We start from the raw sequence: 15,820 nt of genomic DNA on the forward strand, positions 1-15,820 counted from the left end.
CCATATGTCAGGAAATGAGCCGGGGTTGGTCGCAAGGAACTCCGTTTAATACCAGACTGCTGCCCTAGTACAGGCCACCGGACCTCTCTCTCTCCAGCCTCGACCCCGACTGACTGATCCAAGCACCCACGCTCTGCCTTATGGGCCTCCTCAAAACTATTCTATGTATCCCATCACAACCGTATGTTAGAATATTCTTTAATGCGATTGATTGACACATTTAATAAGACCCCTCAGGTGACATTGTGGTTTTCCTCCCCCTTCATTTCAAAGGCCGTGTCTATACGGAATCACCCAAACCGCGATTCGGGTAACTCACATTCCTCACATCTGGTCCACGTGCCACACACACCTGCGAAACCGTGTCCGAACATAATGCGCTTGAGCTACATTTATTGCTGTTTGATGATAACACGCAAGGAGGCGTGTTATTAATGTCAGAGGTCAACGACCTGCTTGCTGATGCCCCCCTCCCAGCGTATCTCGGCCGAATGCCGACGTGGTCCCGCCAGAGGCGGTGAAGCTCGCCCTAGAACGGACACATTATTTGACCATTACTGCTCTTTAAGTTGCTGCCACGTAAAAGTTGGTATTGCATATAAAAAAAAGAAATATCACTCCGTAATCCATGACCAGGCGAAGTCACATTGAAATCACATTGCGTTCAGACGCAAATCGCGATGCGGGGAAACCGATTCGAAACCACCTCTAGAAGTGGCTTGGGATCGAGGCGCTTTCAATGTGATTTCGGAGCGTTCAGATGGAGCCACTTGAAACCGGCTTCGGGGTAAACCACATGTAAACCGCCTTGGGTGATTCCGTTTAGACACGGCCAAAGTGTCTGCTGCTGCCCGTGTCAACAACCAATACGCGTGGAGCACATTTATCACGCACTTATCACGCAAGTGTTGCTCAGGTGACGCCCTAAAGAGAACCACGTGCACTATTCATCAGATCATCTCTCTTTAAATAGAATTACATGTATATTAACTCAACAACACGTACCGGCCCGATAGGCCGACACAGCGCGTACAGTCTGTCTCTTGCATCTGAGAAGGAGGGCCTGCAAGGGGGGGTAGTGATTACGAATTACGCAAAATTTTCGCCGCCTATTACGAATTACGTTAAAGTCTCAGAGCTGATTACGACTTGCGGCTAATGTCCAATTACGGATTACGTTGATTTTTGCGGAGGCTGCCTACGAATTACGAAGTCTAAAACGGCCTGATTACGCCTTACGAAAAAGGGCTTGCAGGCAGAAGGAACGATACGACAGACGTCCACTGTCCGTGTTCCCTCTCCATTCCTGCTGAAGGTTATCATGATCATTGACGCTGCAGCAGAACAGAATCTCGTCGACGGCCATGTGGACCAACGGCTCTGCCCCTCCGTTCGCTCCTGGAAACACGCCACATTTTGAGACATTCGATGGACAGACCTCCTGTCTCCTGTGGCACCTACAGAACAAGACGGTGTTCCAGGGCTACACAGCGGCACAAGAAGCCTGCTCCATGTACGAGAACACCGAGGAGATGGGAACAGCGACCGCCGTCATCTCTTGGCTCTTGGGGCTTCTCATCGTGACCTGCAATGTTGCCGTGATCTTGGGAATCATCCGGACAACACAACTCCACAAGCCGCTGTACATCTACATGGCGAACCTCGCCGTTTCCGACTTGGTAGGAGGCGTTGGACTTCTGTATCGAACAGTAGACCGGATAGAACTCATGAGAATGCACAGTATGATGAATATTGTAACTTTTCTGATGTATAGTCAAGTGGTGTCTGCATCCGCCCTGTCGCTGTTATCTGTGAACTCTTACGTCGCTGTAAGGCATCATGTATTCTTCCACAACCACGCCGCCACTGCCAAACGTGATGCAGGCATAGCTATCGTCTCCTCCTGGCTTGTCCTGTCCTTGTTTGTTTTCTTACCTAGTATGGGTTGGAACTGTCTCGATGTAAACACAACAAACTGCCTGCTGTTTTACCACACGGTATTCGTTGCTCTTGTAGCCACTCTAGCCATAGTGCTGGTCATAAGCATGCTGTTTACGAACATCAGCACGTTTGTAGCGTTGAAACAGCGGCAAAAGAAAAGGTTTGAGGCGCAGCTGCCAAATCAAAGCAATCAGGGACAGAACGGGCAACATCAACCACGCACTATCGCAAACATTGAGGCAGAAAGAAAACACAAGAGAAGTGTGCAGAAGGCGAGAACGGTCCTGATTTACGTGGTGGTGGCCTTCATCTTCTGGCTCTTACCTCTCGTGCTCATCCCGATCTGTCTGACCCGCGAGAACGGCTGTCCGGCTCTAGATGGTCCCCATGCAAGAGCCGCGCTGATAACTGTCAACTCAGCAATCAACCCGATCGCAAGCATCATCCGCACACCGGACTTACGGAGGGGGATCTGGCAAACTGTGGTGGACATCCGCCGGGCACTTGTCACCAGAATACGGGGAAACCCAGCTGCGAATCCACAGGGTCAACAGCAACCTGCACCAGGAGATGCACCAAATATGCCGGGAGGAACCGCACGGGACACCGGTACCGGACCGAACATATCAGCAGGACACAACAACAGTCTTGTCAACATACCAGGACAGATCACCGCAGGACACAGCAACAATCCTGTCAGCATGCCAACAGGACAGCTCACCGAAGGACACAGCAACAGTCCTGTCAGCATGCCAACAGGACAGCTCACCGCAGGACACAGCAACAGTCCTGTCAACATGCCAACAGGACAGCTCACCGCAGGACACAGCAACAGTCCTGTCAACATGCCAGCAGGACAGCCCACAGCAGGGTACAGCAACAGTCCTGCCAACACACCAGCAGGACAGCTCACAGCAGGACACAGCAACATTCCTGCCAACACACCAGTAGGACAGCTCACGGTAGGAAACGGCAACAGTCCTGTCAACATGCCAACAGGACAGCTCACGGTAGGACATAGCAGCAGTCATGTCAACAAGGGTATGGTGGGGACAAAAGTAGCATTCACTAAGGCAAGGAGTAACAGTCTTGCTGTTATAGACATAGACTAGCATTTAGAAAGGACTTCTACAAAGAAAGCCACGAAGGAAATATCTCATCGTGAACAGCGATGGCAAGTACTTAAATCATTTTATATCTATCTTGAAGTTGAGATGTTGTAATCATGCAATATTATCCCAAACTGTATCTAATTATATCTAATTTAATATCTTTTCCAACTTATATCCTGATAAGGCCACAGCAAGTAAATTTTATGGATGACATCCTCCGCAGACTCCAAATCTAATGCGAGCGGGCAAAAAAACAAGGTTACATTTTAAAATTTTGACTCAATCATGCTACAAATGGTTTTGATTCAGTTGGAACATCATATATACACAGCCAGCATCACATATCACTGCATCAAAGTAAGAAACAAAACATTAAATCATAGCCTTTTCTTGTCTCCTCTCTCCATAGTTATCTGCCATCCACCTTCCGGCATGGCAACAGACATCTTTGCCCATTTTCGGCATGGTGACCGCTGTCAGAAGGCAACAAAATTTCTTGTTTTTTCCCGAAATCAGACGAAAATTAATGCGCTCGCTGATGTCATCCATAAAGATTACTTGCGGTGGCCTAAATGTCAAGTGTCAAACTCAAGACTCGGAAAACATATCAGGATTGTCAGGTATTTCTACATCATAACCCAGGTGTTTAAGCTATGTACATATATCTACGTGTATTTCATCCCTCAGATGTTTTCATCAATTTTCAACGAACGTGCCAAACATTACACGCCAGGCAGTTAGAGAAACCTATGATTTGATTGACACATTTAATAAAACCCCTCCGGTGGCTTTTTGCCTTTCCTCGGCCTTCTTTATTTCAAAGTATCTGCTGTTGCCCTTGGCAACAACCAATGAACGTGACAACAACCAATCTCTCTTTGAATAGAATTAGATTCACTTACGTATAACGTAACTGATTACATTTAGCTTAATCATGTGTATTTATATGGCATGATGAGTTTATTAGAGTTTTCGGCTCTAGCAATACATGTCAAAAGTGCCCAATGCCATTATAATTTTCCCCATTGTATTTTATTCGTTCCTAAATACTCAATTCCCCGAAGAAACAACAGCAAGCGAAAATCGTTGCCCGACACTTTGAGACGTTTTGGAGCTCTAAAGATTCACCCCTCCTGCAGCAAAACTGTTCACCAAAGTAGTAATAAAAGGTGTACAAATGCAGGACAAAAATACATCTCACCAAGGACATTCTATGATCTCACCAAGGAGGTTACAGTTCTTGATCTCTTGGATGTCAAAGGTGCCCACGTTGACTTGAGTGATGCATGTAAGACTAAAAGCCACTCCACAGTTTTTATCTTAAATCTTTATTTACGCTCGAGGCAACAGCCAATACATAAAAACAACACTCCACCAAGACAAAGCGTAGCAGCCTTGCTGTTATCGAAGTAGACTAGCATTTCTAAAGGACTACATGTACTATAAAGAAATGAATAGCAAAGTTCTTTTTATCACAACCATTTTCATTTTTCCAAGCCGACGTTTTTGATGACCTTCTGTCATCTTCATCAGGGCAATGAATTGCAATGAATTGTCCTGATGAAGATAACAGAAGGTCATCGAAACGTCGGCTTGAAAAAATAAATGGTTGTGATAAAAAGAACTTTGCTATTCAGTCAATTACCAACCTGATGAAATTATTTACGGATACTATAAAGAAAGTCACGAAGAAAATATCATGAACAACAATTGCAATTGCAATTACTAGTAATTTTTTTAAATCTATTTCAAGTTGGAATGTTGCATAAATGACTACAAGAGAAATGATAATGTGCTGTATATTAGTACGTACTGCGTTCATATCTGATGTACATGTTTGAATGTGTGCATTTTGTGATAAACATTTCAGTACATGAAGATGTTTCATCTTAAACGTCAAAGTAAAGCTCTTGCAAAATCTAATATTCATATATGTATTCTTTTGGTGGTGTCTGTTGCAAATATCGCAGAGATAGCCATGCAAACGGTTTATAGAGTCATAGGATTCTGATGATGAAAGCCCTAAAATGTTCAATAGTACACCACTCACACATTCTGATTAATTGTTCATATCGTATAGTACCTGAAATTCACAAGAAAAGTAAAGCTACTCTCATCTGCCATGCTCTTAATGGTTTGACCCCTTCCTACATCACTGAAATGTTCACCCAACTATCACACGTACACTCTCACAACATGCACCCGGCTGAAGGCACAAGGTGGTCTCCAGTTGCCCAAAGCTAAACTGGAATACAGAAGACGTGCCTTTTCATCATCTAAAAGCAGCCAGAACCCTAGCAGCCTTCAAACAACTTTATGTACTTGACAATCATCGATATAAAAATTCAATGCTAATTTCAATCCTAATTTCATTAATTACCTTCGCCAAAAAGGTTATGTTTTCATATGTTTGTTATGTTTGCCTTTGCTCTTCGTCGATTCTTTTACATGTTTCAAACATTTCTAAATATATCATCTTGAAAGTTCATCTGTGTTGGTTAAACTGTAATTTCCAACACAAGAAATTGGACTCACCCAAATTTTCGACTGTACCATCCCTCAACAGAGACGGGGGGCGCCACAGACTTTCTGCAACCTACGGATCCACTGCTCACGGAGTCACGTGTGTTATCTGCGTGACGTCACGGAAGCGGTGGATTGTTCATTCCTTGACAAAGACTGGAGTTGTACAGTCGAAAATTTGGGTGAGTCCAATTTCTTGTGTTGGAAATTACAGTTTAAACTTACTGCATAATTTCTAAATATAAGAGGAGGTCCATGTCATCACTATTGCAAGGTACTACATTACCACTCTTTCTTGTAGTTCATTAGGAACCTAGTTGTTCTTTCCTTCGCTTCTTCCCAACCAAACACTGGCCGATACCCAAGGTGCTTTCGAGCCCTCTCGTATCGGAAGTAAAACGCAGTGTTATACAGCTGCAGTATGCCCCGAGTAATAGGCGGGCGAAAGGCTAAGACTGGTCTCAAAAGCCACTGGAGCATTTCTAGTAGGAAAGCCAGTCCGTACCACACGCGTAGGGGGATAAGGGTATTGTCATCAATGGTATACCCCATAGGAGAGAGCAGCTCGGCGTGGAAGGAAGAGTAGTCGGTGACGCGCGTGTCGTCGCTCACGAAGTACGTCTGTCCCCCGACCACGTCGGGCTGTTGTCGGATCTCTCTCGCGGCCAGGACGTGAGCCCACGCGGCGTTGCCCACGTACACCGGCCGGACCTTGGGTCCCTTGGCGGAGATGCGAGGCAGTTTGCCGCCGTGGTTGTCGGCGTACCGCCAGTCTGCGAACACTCCTATGGGCCCGCCTTCCCCGTAGATGTACATGGGTCTGAGGACGCAGGTCCGTAGGGTGACGCCAGTCGACAAAACCAGGCCGTTGTGGGAAAGGACCAGGGTTTCTGCTTCGGCCTTAGTACGGCTATAGATGAAACGATGACCTACAAGAGGAAAAGCGATATATAACTAGAGAGGCCGACATTTGCTTGGGAGCAAATACAGCATATTTCAGTCCATCTCCCTCCCACGCAAAAGTGGACTATTCCAAACTTACCCAGTGTAAAACTGGCAAAGATTCTCAAATAAATGAATTATACAGTAGCTATGTAATTGAGAACAAAGATGCAAGAAGATATAATGAATCTTTAATTGCATGTTCATGCCCATGGGGCTAAATGCATGCATCAGAGTGAGATGTTACATGTACATCATACTGAGTAACATGATACATAGGATACAAGGATAACAGAATAACGTAAAGGTCTTAACAACTACTAGAGAATAAACTAATCTAGGCCTTGAAGATTTCTTCTCTCTTTTGAAAGCAATTGGAGATAAATTCACAAAGTTCTTCTATTGTATGGTCATTTGATATAATTAACACTTGTATTAGAACGCATGACAAGAAATCGAAGATTTCAGATCCCCTGGAAATGATTAGGGTTTTCATGAATGTATTTTTACTTTGAGGGGATTGCATGGTGTAAATCAATCTGGTATTACACACAGTTCACTTATATAGCTAAGTTGGGTTGGATGAGAAACAAATTCCAGTGCAAAAGAGAAACCCCGATAAAAAAAGCCTAACAACACGCCAAAAATAACCCCAAACCCAAACCTCTGCTTGGAGAGTACGATTTTGCCGCCGAGGGAGTTTTGCCCCGGAGAGAAGGTTTCGCCCCCCAACAAGTCTGCGAAGGAGGCTACAGTTCACTACTACCTGAATTCCTCCACATATCACCCACTTACTCCCACCCCAACCTTGGCGCTTGCTGGGTTACTTTTAGAGTTGACCTCTCTGTCAATCAACTGTAACCAAATATCTACATACTCTCACGGGAGCCGTCTCTGCTCAAACATACTCACAAACCCACAGACAAATCCACCCAAAACGATACCCAAAAAGACTTATTTAGTAATCCAATACCGACGAAATCTTTAATTGTTAAGTTTCCCTACAAGCATTGTGGTGCCTTTTAATTTTTATACCAACATTTTGAACAATATCAGTATGGATGATGATGATTAAAACTTCAGGATACATTTAACTTATAAAAGGTGGGGTCGTATGCCGTAGCGGCAGAGTGCGCGACTCGGAACCTAGAGGTCCCGGGTTCGAGTCCTGACATGCCACCGATCTTGTGCCCTTGTACACGACTTTCCTCACTTCGCTCAGGTGAACATGAGTATTGTCCTGTCATGTATTGTCCCCTGTGTTGGTGGCGGCATTAATATAAGTTGATAAAACTTGAGTGTGCCGTCACCACGTCTGGTGATTACATGTTGGAATAAAAAAAAAACAATTATCAAAACTCATATAAATCACTGTCAGAAATGTCTTCATACCTGTGTGGCTGTACGGGGTGTTTTCGTGTCCATCTATGATCGGGTCGCCGCTACTGTTGGGTCCAAACACTTCAACGCTGCTGGTGAAGACCAGGAAAGGCACGCCTACTTTTTCACAACACCGCAACAATGTTTCAGTTCCTGAAGAAAAAGTTTCATATATCAGCAAGAAATCCAAGATTCCTGGGAATATTTTGGGTTTTCATGACATTCAAGTTGCCCGCATTTCCTGTGTCTGACCTTTTGACATGTGCCTGTCAATCTTCCAACCCACGTGCTGTCAATCTACTTTATATGGGCAAGTAGACACCCTCACCCATATATTGGTTAAGTGCAGGTCACAACAAAACAAAACTGTACAGATACATTTATGTATTGTCAATGCGATTTTAAGCTTCATTTTCTCATAAGGCCATACCGCCTTAATTTTATGGATGACATCCGCGCGCACATTGATTTTCGCCTGTTCCAAAAAAAAAAAGGTCACGTCCACCGAGGCTCTGGCCTTGCTCTAGGCCTGGGAAGTCCACGATACAGTAGTTAGCGACAATACGGAGCCGGGCACCCAGGCTACCGAAGCTCCACGACTCCAGAACTCAGTACATACGTACAGTGCCGATTCATAAATTCCGCAAAAAGACAGCATATGTGCCGGCTTGTCGTATACGTCTCTTAAGTATTGCCGCAAATTCACAATGCCAGCTTTGTATTCCTGTGGTTTAGTAGCATTTTTAGTTTGGGCCGCATTTTTTTATTCGCACGCGCGCACTAGTTTTGGGGCCTTCAGAGGATGTCATCCATAAAATCAAGTCGATGTGGCCTAAACAAGCAGCCAATTAGCAATATCCCTGTACGCGTTTCTGCTGGATATTATGAAGTTGGGTGCTACAGGTGTCTCCAAACTTACCTGTGACGTTGACGTCCCACATGACCTGGTCAGGGATACCCCCTGTGCAGTCGATGAGGGCGGCGGTGTGGATGATGACGTCAACCCCTCGGCACGCCTCCGTCAGCGCCTGCTCATCCCTGATGTCTCCCACAACGTGCACGATGGGAGGGGCAGTCACGGGGCTTCTTTCTTTATCTGTGATTGGAGAATGATAGACCAATCATGACTGCCCATTACCAGAAACCGTTCAACCAATGATAGCATCATCATGGTACATGTAGACCAGTGATGAGAGCGGTTTTCATGTTCGTCAAGTATTTGCATTTTTATATTTCGCTCCATACCATATATGGATGAAATATATTGTTGTTCCTCGTGTTGATCTTCTTCTCCTACCATGGATTCTTTTTTTTGGGGGGCCTTATGTTATTAACCCGCCCTTCTATGTGGTCGTAGGTTGTTCCAATGCAGCGCCGTATGTACCAAGGACAGAGAAGGGTTCGGTATGCCTGGACAATAAGAGACATTCTTGGCTCCTTGCGACTTTCTATTCTTTAATCAGTTCTCTTATCCTCTCCCAGGAACGTTAGAGAAGACGAATAAAAACAGGAAAAATGTTACGAATCCAAGGAAGAAATGGCATGTGGATACCACACTCGGTCTCTATAGGTCAACGACTCACCTAAGTTGTCGTCTGTGTTTGCCTTGGACACGTCGTAGACTCGTATTTCAGACACGTTAGGCTCTTTCTCCACCAGCATCTGGACGATACGACTCCCAAGAAACCCTCTACCGCCGGTGACTAGGTACACTTGACCGCGGCCTGCCATATCTTTTCCGCTCCTTCTGTATTTTAGGAAATGCCGTATATAGTCAGAATCTATAGCGTATTGATTGTGACTAAGCTAAGAAAGAAAAAGAAAGAAAGAAAAACACACCCAACTTCTGCTTGGAGGGTACCTAGCGCCTTTCCGTCATTAATTTTCAAGTAAGAAACGCTGTATTCGCGAAAAGATTATGAATAACAGTTAGTTCAAGAAACAAAGCTGTTTTAGTATTTCACTAAAGACGAATAACCTGAGAACTTGATAACTGAATACGTTAGCCTCCATAGCATGACAAAAACTTTGTGGTCTTCATGGTCTTTGGGAGCTTTTATGTGCTATTTTCTGATTGCATATAGACAACAAAGCCGGCCTGATTGAATTACCCCCGTTTTTAGAACTGGGCTAATCAAAAAACAGCCAAAGACCACCAAACCCCCAGTTCTATAAGCCTGCTACGGAGGCTATGAATACGATACCAAGGATAGCGGCTGTTCCGAAGATCGCTTGAGCCTTGAGGTGCGACGTCCACGTTTCAGAAACCTGTTGCTCAACTTCGTCCGGAAAAGACGTTGGTGAAATCGACGGACAAAATCACCGTTTAAAACCGATGAAAACAACTCCAAATGTAATCGCTGGGCTTTCCCTATGCTAGCTCCTTTTCTGGAGGAAACTTTTCATAATCTTGTGTTTCGTCAGCAGCCTCAAGGAAATCCTTGACACAATCTTTGTCTGACGCGATGTTCATCCTTGAACATTTCTCCTCGCATAGTATAACCTAATTTGGCAAGTTCAGTCAGCCTAGGTCATCTCTTGATGTTAAGATATTACTTCAGGTATCCTTGAGTTTTCAAATCATTCGGGAATGGCTATTGACAGTGTGATCCTGTCAATAACAGTAAATTCTGCACCATTAAAGGCATTTAATGTGATTTCAGGGCAGCAAATCTGGAAATATTCTGAATAAGGCAATCTTTGTGATATTGACACATACTGCTTCACATTAGCACATTTGTGTAAGTATTTCATACTCTGGGCTTTAAAAACTGCAGAAACAAGCCCCACGATGAGTCCTTTATTTTCTTGGTGGTGCCCTAAAAATCAGCCAAGGGCCCTTTAAACTTCCGGTAACCGTCAGAATTTTGGAAATTTTTGCTCCACGAGGGTCACTATATCTATACATTGGGACAGTGTGTTTTCAACTATGTAACGTTATGCAGATAAATGACTAGAATATTGGCTTTGAAAATCTGGTTTACAGGCCCTAAAAACTGCACTGGATGCTTTTAACAGGTTAATCCTGTCAATAGTTCAGGCATTTTTTCTGTTATTGATATGATGATCCTGTCAATAGTGCAAATTTTTCCACTATTGACACTAGGATGGTAATATCCATAAGCTTGTATCATTTAGCCTGTCAATATTACTGTACAGGCATTTTTTTCTGTTATTGATAAGGTGATCCTGTCAATATTGCAAATTTTCCAATAGATCATCCTGTCAATAAAAAAAAACAGTCGTCCAATGTTGCGCACCGGCCTTGTGTCGTAAAACTACCTTCAGAGGTGATTACGACGTCAACGCAAAACGTTTTCGACCTGCGCGTGCAGGAAAAAACAGCAATCATGGCGGACAATAATGCGGATTGGCGAAGCCCTGCGTTCCGACAGAAAGTTATGGCTCAAATGTAAGTATTCCGATTATTGATATGATTATTAATGTATCTAAAAGGCTGAGGATTGTCGTATGAAAGTTTGTAACGAATATGTTGCTTTATGATGCCATATTTAGAAGACCAAAGTCCAGTGAAGTTTTGAGTATGAGTCTATGTCATTTTCCTTCACAAGACGTCACTGCTAGTTGTAAACAAAAATGTTATTTATAAATTTTCATAAACAAAACGGGAACCTATGTGTGCCAAAGATCACCACAAATGTTGTGCAGGCTTTGGCCAGGGTTACTGTTTACTGCTTGTCGCGTGTACAGAAGGGAAACAATAAATTTATTATTATCTTTCACAGGAATTTATTACTTGTGCTCCGGCCAGACCATGCCTAGATTTTTGTGGCATCCAAATAATTTACGTTTCGACTAGAAATACTCTTTAAGAATCATGCAAATTGGATTGTTCAAGTTGTTATGTATAACAACTTGAACAATCCAATTTGCATGATTGGTAGCGTAGCGTGGAACCAATGAAAATTTATATGACAGTTCCTGAAAATAGTAAATACGATAGGTTTTACTTTTATTCAATGAACAAAGACTTTTGGACAAAAATTACCCTCTTCTGATGTTAGGGAACATTGAATCTTCCAGTTCATGATTTCTGCATGCAGCCAGTTAACAATTTAAATGTTGCCAGTGACATCAGCCAAGGCCATGTTGATTTGATTATATGGATGACATCCGCGCGCACATGAAATTTCTTCCGTTTCAAAAAAGGTTTCAACCATACCGTAAATCGTACAAACCAGTTGAGCAAAATGAGCAAATATATACCGTAAGTTGAAAAAAAAAAAACATTGGAAAAGGATACCAATGTCATAGAATGCCAAAATCAAACAAAAAAGACCAAAGTGTAAATAAATGAATTTGAACACTAGATTATTCGCCAAACCATATTCTGTGTCATTTGTTCAACCTTCAAAACCATGTAGATTTCATCATTAAAGCAACTTTTTTTTCTTGCCAAACTTTTTTCATTCGCACGCTCACATCAGTTTTGGGGTTCCCAGAGGATGTCATCCATATAATCAAATCAACATGGCCTAAGCATGACAGGCAGTTCAGAACCTGGCACCACAACTCGTGAAAAACGTTCTTTCTTTTTCAACTATTTTCAGGAACTGAACTGTTGTATTTCCTTGTCATCGGTTTCATATCCTCTTGAAGGGCCCCGAGAAATGATACCATAAAACAGGTTTAGAGTTAAATTAGACATGAACTTTAAAATTTATAAGTTAGGGGCATTCACCTTTGCAAGCACAGCTTAAAGGCACTCTATGTAGTTTTTTGACAATACAAAAAGTATATTTTTCATTCTTTTCTTTACATAGTACATTGACTTAACCCTTTAGTATTCCAAAATCATACTCCTCAACAAAAAATACAACATCCTTGCTCCTTAGAAGCTTAGAAAACTGTGAATGATCTTCTATACAACCTCTGGCCAAACCGCACATATGGTACATTGTATTGTCCACTGCTAGTGGTTTGACCTACATCCCAGTGGGGTGTCAGTTGATAGCTTACCAGTTTCTGAAATACCTAACCGTTTACCAGATTTTTTAATCTCTTTTGAAGGGATAATGACCACAGTTTATTCATGCCCAACAAAATACTCCAAGTTGATAATTATATTCCACCAGACCTCATGTGAAAGATATGAGTGTTTTTCTAAGGAGGCTACTAGTATATCTTGTCACATGTGCCCCTGTCAATCAAGCCTGGCAAGCCGGTCAATTAGCCACCCTAGGGGGCAACCCCTGTATGTTGTTGTTGTTGTTGTGCTGAGCAAACCGGTGGCACCGGGTACCCAAGAAGGACTGTTTGAACGGACAAAATATACGTAAGAAATGTGAAATAATGACAAAAATGTGTTGAAAAGTGATAGTAACTGTTAATAACACTGAAATTTAGTATAATTAGAATATTCCAAATTTTTGCGCAAAAAACTACATAGAGTGCCTTTAAACCATGAACTAGCTTATATTATAATGATCTGCTTCTCAGCTACATGTGATATAGATATCGTCAATTTCACCTGGTTCCTCTAAGGATGTTATATAATGTTATTGGTTCCTTACATCGTACATACTGTATTGACTTGTCAGTTTGTCCTCTACCCTTATCCACACTTGGCAAAATAAACTGCTTTACTATATGCCAATTCGGCAGTTTGCTATTGCTAAGTGCTTTGTGTTGTTCAATGAATGAGATTATTCCGAAACCTTATTAATATTATCATTTATATCATGTATGAAATGAAAGAGAAAGTGATGAACAAGTGCAAGTGCTAGCCAAGGCCATACCAATTTGATGTCAGGGTTCCCAAGTTTTGGGAGGTAAATAATAATAACAAAAATGAAAGTGGAAAAAAAAACATACAGGCTATGATAAAAGGTTTAAGAGGTTGTACATTTTGATTTTGAGGTGGTAGGTTTTGACTAGGCCATTCTTTTGTTGTTTTTTTGTTGGCTTTTCTTACTAGTCTTAGTGGTCATGATTTCTTTCTTCTGCCTCCCTCTACCACCAGATGAATGTAAAGCTTTCTTTGCTTTGATGCATTCATATGTTTTTAATTTGCTAGACTAGTAGTTGTTGACATTCATAGATAGACAAAGGTAGAGTATGATGTTCAGGAGGAGGGATTTACACATGTATTAGTAGCGCCATCTAGCTGTCTTCTTTAAAAATGCAAGACACAGTACAGCCATAGTACATGCAAGTACATGCAAGGCTTGCTACATGTGATGTGAGTACTAGTAAAATTACTTTGGTGACATGAAACTAAGTCTTTCTCACGTTAAACATTATCACTTTACAACCTCTATGTTGGGCAAAAGCTTACCAAAGCTAAAACAGCTCCAGTCATGCTCCAATCAAGGACACCAAAAAGGAACAAAGGACTTCTTTTCACACAATCATCACTGAGTGATTGGGAGTTCTCACCTGGCCAGAAGGAAGTGAGAACACTGAGAAAGTGTATGACAATGGAGGGTGCAGGGGTGATAATGAATAGTGATGCATACCTAAACCCAATTTTAGGTTCAGGTCCGGATTCAAGTCCAGAGGTTTAGGTTCAGTTCCGGACTTGTAAGTTTGGAACTAAACCCATGGCATATACAAAATTGCATGTTGGCAACCTTGCAATGTTGTCTGGGTGAAACTTTGGCCACATAACATGGAGTTCGGTTCTTGATGATGCCCGATGGCAATGTTTTTTTCATTTTGCAGCAAAGATTTTGCAATCTACGGAATGTTTTAGGTGGTTTGGAAAGAAAAGGGGTATGTGAAATGGTATTCTATGGTAATAAGTCCGGACTCGGTTCTTGACTTTTAGGTTTTTTTTTACTTGAACCTAAACATTCTTACAAGTCCGGATCCAAGTCCAGTGAACCAGTATGCATCACTAATAATGAATAAATGCTCAAAATGAATTGACTATTCAAACTTCTACAATTTATCCCAATTTCTCTAAACTTACAGAAAAAACTATTCTTCTTTTAACTTCCCAAAACCCACAAATTTTGGAAAAGGTGGGACATTACGTCTTCTATGGTTTACAGAAGAGAAGTCAAACCCTTCAGACATAGTTTTAGACATAGTTCTAGTTCTAGACAGCTACCTTTATCATGTAGACTTTAGTTATTTTATACTCTATTTCATTGTTCTTTTATGTTTTGTAATTTGCAATTAGCCTCCGGGCACAAATTTGCAATAAACTTTTCAATAAATAACAATGGACTCCATTCGGATTTGCTAACGTGCAACAATTGAACCTTTTCTTTTCATACCACCTAAAACCTTCCATAGAATATGATAGATTGCAAAATCTGTGCTGCAATATGAAGAAAACATTGCCAGCGGGCATCGTCAAGTATTGGCCTCCATGTTTTGTGGCCAAAGTTTTGCCCAGACAACATTGCAAGGTTGCCAACATGCAATTTTGTATATGCCATGGGTTCAGGGACAGACTTACGAGTCCGGAACTGAACCTAAACCTCAGGACTTGAATCTGGACCTGAACCATTGTGGGTTTAGGTACACAGCACTAGTCATTGTAATTCTTTGACATTAATAACATTATTTTTCCAGTGACGATGCGGTCCGTGCAGCGGGAAATCCGACCTCCAAGAGTAGCATGGAGATGGAGAACCACGTGTTCCAGAAGGCAAAGAGCAGGGTCAGTACAAAATCACTGTCTTCTTTTCTTGGTCTACTATAACTCCTATGTACATTATGATTCATCCAGTGGGTCGGTATCATGCAGTTCTCCAACAGACTGCAAGGTTTCTTGTTTCTTTCGTATAACCGGTAAACCGCCTTTAGGCGTAACACAACGGTTTTGTACATGTACGCACATGTACGTAAGATCGGACTGTAAGGGTTGAACCACTCACACCGGGAAAATCCCCTACTCTTTTTCGATAAGTGCGGTGGGTTCTTTAACGTGCGTGGTGTGTGGCTCCTCC

General features: G+C 42.4%; 3 protein-coding genes across 4 annotated transcripts in view; 2 read left to right on the forward strand and 1 right to left on the reverse strand.

Moving 5' to 3' along the window:
* Positions 1-163: 163 nt before the first annotated feature.
* LOC109471917 lies at positions 164-3,053 on the forward strand. The gene is made up of 3 exons (XM_019771447.1): positions 164-181; positions 1,341-1,875; positions 2,077-3,053. The coding sequence occupies exons 1-3, from the start codon at positions 164-166 to the stop codon at positions 3,051-3,053; spliced, it is 1,530 nt and encodes a 509-aa protein (XP_019627006.1).
* Positions 3,054-5,826: 2,773 nt separating this feature from the next.
* LOC109481615 (3 beta-hydroxysteroid dehydrogenase/Delta 5-->4-isomerase type 1-like) lies at positions 5,827-9,629 on the reverse strand. Its single transcript, XM_019784228.1, is given in 4 exon segments — positions 5,827-6,505; positions 7,911-8,051; positions 8,818-9,025; positions 9,513-9,629. Coding segments are annotated over 4 exon segments (1,113 nt in total). The 3' UTR covers positions 5,827-5,858.
* Positions 9,630-11,204: 1,575 nt separating this feature from the next.
* LOC109478647 (mediator of RNA polymerase II transcription subunit 15-like) overlaps positions 11,205-15,820 on the forward strand; it is a 46,894-nt gene continuing 42,278 nt past the window's right edge. For both annotated transcript variants that reach the window (XM_019780346.1, XM_019780434.1), the window contains exons 1-2: positions 11,205-11,310; positions 15,444-15,531. In XM_019780346.1, the coding sequence (XP_019635905.1) occupies positions 11,249-11,310; positions 15,444-15,531 (150 nt within the window). In that variant the 5' untranslated portion in view covers positions 11,205-11,248. The remainder of the gene's footprint in view (positions 11,311-15,443; positions 15,532-15,820) is intronic.

Source organism: Branchiostoma belcheri, unplaced genomic scaffold (genome assembly GCF_001625305.1).
Source record: "Branchiostoma belcheri isolate BF01 breed outbred unplaced genomic scaffold, Haploidv18h27 scaffold1, whole genome shotgun sequence".
Taxonomy (NCBI): domain Eukaryota; kingdom Metazoa; phylum Chordata; class Leptocardii; order Amphioxiformes; family Branchiostomatidae; genus Branchiostoma; species Branchiostoma belcheri.

What these genes read in the sequence shown, in the direction of transcription:
- LOC109471917 (XM_019771447.1), top strand. An exon ending in CCACGCCGCCACTGCCAAAC is followed by an intron (nt 1,876 to 2,076) that starts GTGATGCAGGCA and finishes GCACGTTTGTAG; the next exon opens with CGTTGAAACAGCGGCAAAAG.